Here is a 9,356-nt window from a genome sequence, read left to right as displayed (position 1 = left end):
GACCCCTGCTCCACGAACAAGAAGCAATGTTCATACTACAGGGGTGACAGTGTCAAGATGGAAAGATAGTCCTTATCTAATATTTTAGTGGTAAAGTAGAGATGCAGTGCGTAAAGTTGGCGGGAAAAGTTGAGGTGCAGAAGTTAGCGGGGAGCGATTGAAAACCATAATAAGATGAAGTGGCGAGCAAGAATTGGGAAGAGCGTCGTCAGACAGTTGCTACGCATCAGTATCGCTAAAACTGTGGTAGGATGAGTCCGAGGAGATATCGTCGATCGGAGCGTGAGCAGAGATGATATCCTCAAAATTAATGATGATCCGTCGCATGAGAGAACGGAAATGTTTTAGATTGTTCTTATTGATGAAAACAGTCCCTTGCGGGCTGAGAATGTGCTTGCGGTGTCCCTCAGTGAGAGGACAAACCGTTAAATAGTGGAGTGCATCTGCGATCTCCGTACCGCAGTAACAGGAGGGTTCCGCGCAGTGCGAAAGGTTAAATAGATAGGCTGGGAATTTGCCATGCCCACTGAGAATTTGGGTTGTAAAGTAATCCGTATCAGAGACAAAAGAATCCACTCTGGAAATGAGAGCATGGGTGAACCTGCCCTTGTCAGAGAGGTCCCATTGTTGTTGCCATCGAAGCACAGATAGATCCCGAAAGATCTTCTGATAATGAGTTCTGGTCAAAGGTAGGGTGATCGTACGCCCGTCGCCCAGCGCCGCACCCTTTGCTAGTGCATCAGCACGCTCATTACCGCGGATTCCCACGTGAGCCTTAATCCATGAGAGCTTAACAATATCGATTCCGATAGTCAGAAGTAGGTGCTTAATTGCGTGACCCATTGAACTATCAGACTTTGGGTTACGAACAGATTGAACTGATGAAAGGGAATCAGTGAATAGAGTGACGGGAGCGAGAATCATCTCCTCTTTGGCCCAAGTTAGTGCTTGAGAAATGGCAAATAACTCAGCTTGGAAAATATCAGTTTCCTTGTTTAGGTGAAATTGCGCCGAGTAGCACTCAGCACCGTGCCAATAGACCACAAAGGCACATCCGACATTGGAATCGGATTTAGATCCATCGGTGTAGATTTCATAGAATGTACCAGCAGGGTCAGTAGTAGTACAAGGGAGACCTATCCGGCTAGCCGGGTGGTCGGTCCATATATCATGAGGGCGGAGCAGATTGCGAGGAACAATCGTCACATCGCAGTGAGTGGCTGGTGCGCCAATGTTGAAGAGGCGAAAGATGGAGGCCTCACGACTTGCAACTAAGTCGACTGGCTCCAAACGGGCCAGAACCAAGAGAGCATCCGTAGATATGGTTCTGTAAGCCTTCGTAATGCGTAGCGCAAATATTCGCTGGATTGTTCGAAGTTTCTGGACTAGTTTTACATTGCCAGTTTCTTTCCACCAGGCACCAGCGGCATACACTATTATTCTTTCTATCCCACGTTTGTATATCTGTCGTAATGCGGCCCCAGTTATCCCCCAGGTTTCGTGGGCATACTGGGCAATACTTTGAGTAAGGGCCGCAACTTTTGATTGAACCGCCTTGAGGTGAGGCAACCAGCTAAGCTGATTGTCGATTATGACCCCAAGTAGCTTGATTTGGTGGACATTGGGAAGTGGATCTCCGCCCAAGCGGTAGATCGGTAAACGGTCAGGAGCGCCCAGACCAGAAAAGGTCAAACAGCCAGCCTTCTCCGGAGAAAAGGTTAGCTTATAAGTTGTGCTCCAATTGTTAAGTAATTCTAGGGCAGCGTTACCATAAGATTCCATATTTCGTCTGGAAAGGGCACGAACCATCAGAGTAGTGTCATCCGCGAACGCTAACGAGTCGCAGGCATCTGGCAAACGCAACTGAAGTAGCGAATCGATTACGATGTTCCAAAGAACTGGTCCTGCCTTGGGGAACGCCCCTAGTGACAGGGCGGAGAAGTACGGAATCCGTAGTAGGTACTGCAACTTGTCTTTCGGGGAGAAAACTCTCTAAGCAGCCATAGATATTGGCTGGGCAATTGGCGTGCTTAAGCCTGTGGAGGATGCCAGGAATCCACACTCTGTCGAATGCGCCCTTAATGTCAAGGGATATCAAAGAGACATAATGTCCCGTTGCGATACCCTCCTTAACGGAGGTAACAATAGTGTTCAAAGCATTGGTCGTGGATTTGCCGTGGCAGAATCCGTACTGCGCCTCGTGGATGAGGCCGTTAGCAAAGAGGTGAAAGTAGAGACGTTGAGTTAGAATCTTATCCAGAATTTTCCCCAACACACACAAGAGACTTATGGGCCGGTAGGATGACGGGTTGGAGGGATCACGACCTGGCTTGAGTAGCAGGATAACGTGAGCGATTTTCCAATCACGAGGAAAGTGATGGAGAGCCAAACATGCGTTAAAAAGATTCAGTAAAAGAGTTGGCATAGCTCGAAAGAGTACTAGTACAATTTCAATAGAGAGACCGTCAAGACCCGGAGCCTTATGTAGTGGCATGGAGTGAATTACTGACTCAAGTTCAGACAAGGTTATAGGGACGTCATCAGACGTGTCCGGAGGCGTGCTTGAATTTAGTCTGATACACGATTGATCGTCGGTTTCGTTAGCAACATTATCGTCGATGAAGAGTGCGTCAAGGATTACGGCGCATGTGTCATTAGTAGTCTCGGTGAGAGTGCCATCAGGTTTCAATACTGCCTGTAAGGCACCCTTACACTTCAGTTTGTGCGAAGCCATTTTGTAGGGTAAGGTGAATGGATTCTTTGCGTCGACAGCTGAGCAAAAATCTCGCCAGGACGCTTGCTTTGAAGCGTTCATAAGTTTTTTATATATCGCAATTTCTTTATTATAAAGTGTCTTGTTCTGAGCTCGGAGGAGAGGATCATTGATCCGTTGAGCCCGCCTCCGTAGAGCACGAACCTTGCTACGCTGAGACGTCAACTGCTGGTTCCACCACGGAACAGACTTGAAACTGCGACCACTTTTCGGTCGCATGTGCTGGTCGCAAACCTGGCGCGCGGTGGTGGTGTATTCTGATACAAAAGTATCCAATTCCATCGGAGTGGAAATAGGATTATTGTCCAGGGTTTGGAGAGCCTCGGTGGCCGAAGCTTGAAAGGCTATCCAATCAACCCTTTTGAGGTTATACTGGTGTTTTCGATATTCGACGTCCAGTGGGGGAACGGTGTCAGAGTGGATTGACCATTTGATGTAACGATGGTCACTGAGCGAAGGCTCGTCCAAGACCGCCCAGTTAGAGATAAGAGGGACGAGGTCGTTGGACGCAATAGTTAAGTCGATCCAACTGGAGCGACCGTTTTGGAAGAAAGTGGAGATGGAGGTACGATCATTTTTAACGTAGAAATCCGTCTGATTTAAAAATTCTATGACGGTATCCCCTCGGTAGTCAGACGAAGGGGAGCCCCATAGAGGGTGCTTTGCGTTGAAATCACCACAAATACATTGCTTAGAGGTACTGTAAGATCGTGAGAGCTCGGTTACTTTGTCCAAAATTGGACAGATGTCCTCAGACGGCGGACAGTAGATACTGAAGAGAATGAGACTTGTAGAGCCAGTCGCTAGGTGAGCAACAGAAATATGACTGTCCGTGTAAAGAACCACTACGTCAAAGGTAGGGTTAAAAACTGCGATGCCACATTTAGCGTCGGGAGCATGACAGAGACGACAAGCCAAGGGAAAGCCCAAGACCTTCGAATCCCGAACCATAGGTTCCTGGAAGAGTAGAACATCCATTTTGTTGTTGAGGACGAACTCCCTGGCGGCCGCCGTAGCGGCCCGGCAGTGCGCCAAGTTAAGTTGGGCGCAATTAATCATTGTAGGTGCTTAAGAGACGAGTTACGGAGAGCTCCCTATTGAGGGGGCTTACCATAATCGGTACGTAATTTTCTGAGTTCGACCACAACAAGAGGCACCCTCGCCTAATTCCTCTACTGCCGTGGCATTGAATGCTCTACACCGTCAACGTCCTCTGCTTTTCGTCGTAGGACCCCGCAGCCCTTTCAACCACGTCCGTGGTTTTCTTCCCATACCACCCATCACTCGCTGCCTGTGTATCGTCCACATAATAACGCACCTGGTACACGTTTCTCTGCTCCATCGTCTCCTCGACTGTCAGTCGCCTCTCGTGGGGCTTCTTGCCCTAATTGTGGACACCCACCTCACACTTCCCGACCATGTCCGGCACGTTCTTCCACCTGCCTCAAATTCCACCGTATCGGTCATTGGGCTATCGTCTGTCGTTCTGCCCATGCACTCCAAGAACTAGACTGCTTTCACGACCCACCTCACACGGATGATTTTTATTTTCCCTCGGAGTATGATGACGCTTATTCTGCTGAACCTGGATACTTTGACGAAATTGGATACTCTGACGAACCTGGTCAGGTTTATGACACCACTGACTCATTTCAACATTATTCCTGTTACAGTTTGTCACTTGTCCGTGAGTTGAACCAATTACATACTACCACCAATAAAGATGATGAAATTTATGACAATGTGTATTTATTTGACAAACCTGTCTGTTTCAAAATTGATACCGGTGCCCAGGTTAACATCATACCACTATGTCTTTACAATTCTTTCCTTCCCAAGCCGAAGTTGAGCAAGCCGATATACACCGTCATGGCCTATTCAGGGCATCCTGTTCCAATGGCAGGCGTACTTGATGCTCCATGCACATCCTACACTGCTTCGTCTAAATTTCCCTTCTATGTCACCACTGACAATCGCACACCCATCTTGGGTGCTTCTGCCGCTCTTCAACTGGGAATTATCCAACATCATCACCATCCGCTTGGTCCTCCTCCTACACCTAAGCTTGTCGCTGTACTACATTCCGCACCTACTGCTACACGACTTACGCAATCACCTGCTGACATAATTGCCCAGTTTCACACCGTCTTTGATCATGTTGGGCGTCTTCCAGGTCAGCACCATATACAACTGAAAGAACAACCTATCCCAGTGATAAGCGCAGCACATCAGGTACCCTTTGCTTTTCGGGAACAAGTTCGCCTTGAACTTACAAAAATGCAGCAACTGGGCATCATTGTTCCGGTTACTGGCCCCTCCGATTGGGTCCGCCCCATGGTGGGGACCCCCAAGCCTGATGGATCGGTACGAATCTGTTTAGATCCCCGAACACTGAATGCGTCAATCAAGCGCCAACCTTTTCCTGTTCCCACCACTCAAGAAATATTGGCAGCCTTGAGTGGCAAAAAGGTCTTTACCGTGTTGGACGTCCAGAGTGCCTTTTGGCACATTGCACTCACAGAGGAAAGTTCCCACCTCTGTACATTTGCGTCGCCGTACGGTCGATTTCGATATCTCCGTTACCCTAATGGCCTTGTTACTGGCTCGGAAGTTTGCCAGCAAACCCTTCGCAACCTTTTTCCGCCATCTGAATTTCCCGATGTACACATCTCGACTGACGATTTTCTCATTGCCTCGGTAGACATGGACTCCCACAAGACCTCGTTATACCATGTCCTACAGCGGGCACATGATGTTAATTTATGTTTCGGACGTAAGAAACTGGCTTTGGCTGTTGCCCGCTTCAAATACATCGGCCACATCGTTACGTATTCCGGAGTAGAAGTTAATCCTGCTCGCATCTCGGCCATTTGCACTTTGCCACCTCCTAAAGTCAAGGCGGCTCTTCAAAGTTTCATGGGTATGATTAACTACATTACTCGCTTTATCCCCGCAGCAACGAATGATACTGCTCCACTTCGCTTTCTCCTCAAAAAGGACGTAGTCTTCAAATGGGAAAGCGACCACCAACAACATTACGATTCCCTTAAACAGCCTCGGTACTCGCTTACTTTGACTCCAAGAAATCCATAACGCTTTCAGTTGATTCTAGTCAATCGGGTATTGGCGCTGTTATGATGCAAAATGGCCAACCCGTGGAATATGCTTCGACGACATTAACACCCACCCAGTGTCGCTATGCACAAATTGAAAAAGAGCTGCTAGCAATCGTTTTCGCCTGTGAACATTTCCATTTCTACATTGCGGGAACAAAATTAACAGTGGAAACAGACCACAGCCCACTCTTAGGCATTGTCAAGAAGCCTATTCATCTTTTATCCCCCCGGCTTTAGCGCTTACTGAGGCGATCATAGAAATCTCATAGGTAACTAGAATGCTGCCGCCTACGGCCGAGCTTGACGCCAGTTCGCCTTGAACCTTCAGCCAATGAGAGGAAGTAGAGTGGTTCCGCCAAGGAGGATAATAATCCTCCTTGGTTCCGTTACTATAGCGGGAGATAGGTGACGTCATTCTCTCCGGTGACATTAAATTCTTGGCAGAACCGCTCTTTGAGCTCTGATTGGCTGAGATCTGGCGTCGTCTGCCACGGCGTTTGGGCCATTTGCCAGTTACACGGCAGCATTCTAGTTACCTATGAGATTTCTATGGATGCGATTATTTCGCTACCAACTTGATCTAGTTTATGTTCCTGGATATGGAACGCCAAACCGGAAAAATCTGAATTAAAACACAATATTATAGTAGAGAACACTATAATATAGTAGAAACGTCATATATAATATAGTACGGAGCACTATAATATAGTAGGGAGCACTATAATAAAGTAGAAAATTTATTTATGATATATGGTACTACAAACCGGAAAAAACTCATCTAAAAAATTCACCTATAATATTATAGGAAATTCATCCATAATAAAGTAGAAAAAATGCTTCTATAATATAGTAGGAAAAATGCTTCTATAATATAGTAGAAAAAAAGCTTCTATAATTTATAGTAGGAAAAATGCTTCTATAATTTATAGTAGGAAAAATGCTTCTATAATATAGTAGAGACATGCTCTCTTTTATTATAGTAAAAAATTCATGTATAATATGATAGGAAATTCATGTATAATATGATAGGAAATTCATGTATAATATGATAGGAAATTCATGTATAATATGATAGGAAATTCATGTATAATATGATAGGAAATTCATGTATAATATGATAGGAAATTCATGTATAATATGATAGGAAATTCATGTATAATATGATAGGAAATTCATCTATAATATGATAGGAGCTTCATCCATAACAAAGTAGAAAAAATGTTTCTATAATATAGTAAAAAATGCGTCTATAATAGAGTACTAAAATGCTTCTATAATATCGGTAATCCCATGCGTTCTGTTTCGCTGAAAATTTTCTTTGTTCTAATAAAGTTTCTAGTATATTATAGATGAATTTACTACTATATTATAGAAGCATTTTTCTACTATATTATAGAAGCATTTTAGTACTACATTATAGAAGCATTTTTCTACTATATTATAGAAGCATTTTAGTACTACATTATAGGAGCAATTTTCTACTATATTATGGTTGAATTTCCTACCATATTATAAATGAATTTTCTACTATAATATAAGAGAGTTTTTTCCGGTTTGGCGTTCCATATTATAGAAGCATTTTTCTACTACATTATAGGAGCAATGTTTCTACTATATTATGGTTGAATTTCCTACCATATTATTAATGAATTTTCTACTATAATATAAGAGAGTTTTTTTCCGGTTTGGCGTTCCATACCTGGATCTCAATTGCATATAGCAGACATGCTTTCGAGGACGCCACAACTGCACACCCTTATAAATACGGAGCTTTTGGATGGCCCCTATACTGCCGTATATGCCATGACCACTTTACCTCCCCTAAAACAAGCACAATATAAACAAGCCATTGCTAATGATGTTATTCTCCAGCAGATCATCAATTACAGTCAATCTGGTTGGCCACGTATTCTCAAACAAGTAGGTCCCGACTTACGCCCATACTGGCCTCACCAGGATGAACTACATGGACGACTTAGTCTATCGTGGGTCAACTTTGGTTGTCCCCAAGTCCTTACAATTAGAAACGCTCAAAATAATCCAAGGCTCCCACCAAGGTATCAATGCATGTCTAGCTAAGGCAAAGCTCAATTTTTTTTGGCCTCGTATGTCTGATGATTTGACCCAATACATACAAGCTTGTTCGATCTGCAATAACAGGAGCCGTCAAAATACTCCAATCCCGATGCACCCCCACACGATACCGAAATTGCCTTGGGAAACTGCCGGGACAGATCTCTTTCATGTTAATTCACAAAACTTCATCCTTCTCGTGGATTATTACTCCAAATTTGTGGAAGCCCAAGAACTTTCTAACACCACCACTCAGAACGTTATAAACTTTTTACAACCACAATTTGCTCGTCATGGACCTCGTCAGCGGCTTATCTCTGATAATGGCCCTCCTTTTAACTCTGCAGGTTTCAAACACTTTCTACAACGATGGGGCGTCACTCACATCACCTCCTCTCCTCACTACCCCCAATCTAATGGGATGACGGAACGTACTATTCAGACCATAAAAATGCCCTGATCAAGGCTCAACGAGATGGAAAGGATCTATCTTATGTTCTTATGGAATATAGGTCCACTCCGAAAGGTTTATTACCATCACCTGCGGAAATGTGTATGGGACGTCGGATACGAACACCCCTTACCACACATAGGGCGACATTAAAACCAAGATACCCCACCAAAACGGATCTCCAAACATTACACCACCAACAACAAGCAATGGTTACTCGTCACAACGAAAAATATCCTCATGATCTTCTTGCTCTTTACCCTGGACAACCTATCCTTTATCAAGAAGGACCTCGAAATTGGCTACCTGCGACTGTCCTTTCTTCTGGACCTGAACCACGTTCGTACGTTATTCGTACATCTCGTGGCCAAATATTTCGACGGTCTAGGATTCATCAAAAAATTATCAAATCCTTTGATGTAACCCCACTGATGCCCTTAACATCCGCTATACCCGTTTCACCTCCCCTAAACTCCGCTACCACTGAAACAAATACATCAGAATCCGACACGATGGCACAGACGACCTTTACCCAACACCAGCACCAACCGGTCAACCACGCCACACCAAATGTTTCGGCACACAATCAACAACTACTGTTGTTGAATCCTTTTGCCACATACCCTCATCTCCAGGCTTCACCACAATCGGATTTTGCGATCCATCTACGTCCACAACACCTCAATAATCCACGACCACCGATCGTTGACCAAGGCCTAATCCCCATACCAGGGACTACGATAGTGGGCAATTCTCCATGTCTACATCGTCCTAATCTTGAGCCACTGAGGGTATCTCCTAGAACTTTGCCAGCTGATTCACACAATTCGACACCTATTAGGGCCTCTTCCCCCACTGTTGGCCCACTGAACATACCTGCGTTTACATCACCCCAACCGACCACTTCTCACTATACTACAACCCGTTGTGGACGTACCAGCAT

General features: G+C 44.9%; 1 protein-coding gene across 1 annotated transcript; it reads right to left on the bottom strand.

Annotated features, from left to right (window-relative positions):
- Positions 1-219: 219 nt before the first annotated feature.
- LOC149924799 (uncharacterized) lies at positions 220-1,782 on the bottom strand. Its single transcript, XM_090161666.1, has one exon. The coding sequence runs from the start codon at positions 1,780-1,782 to the stop codon at positions 220-222; it is 1,563 nt and encodes a 520-aa protein (XP_090017792.1).
- Positions 1,783-9,356: the final 7,574 nt, after the last annotated feature.

Source organism: Leiobunum rupestre, chromosome 10 (genome assembly GCF_980474605.1).
Source record: "Leiobunum rupestre chromosome 10, qqLeiRupe1.1.hap1, whole genome shotgun sequence".
Classification (NCBI taxonomy): domain Eukaryota; kingdom Metazoa; phylum Arthropoda; class Arachnida; order Opiliones; family Sclerosomatidae; genus Leiobunum; species Leiobunum rupestre.
The sequence above is the reverse complement of the archived record's forward strand: the minus strand, read 5'-3'. Positions and strand labels throughout refer to the sequence as shown.

What these genes read in the sequence shown, in the direction of transcription:
- LOC149924799 (XM_090161666.1), bottom strand. Translation starts at nt 1,782, where the DNA reads ATGGAATCTTATGGTAACGCTGCCCTAGAATTACTTAACAATTGGAGC.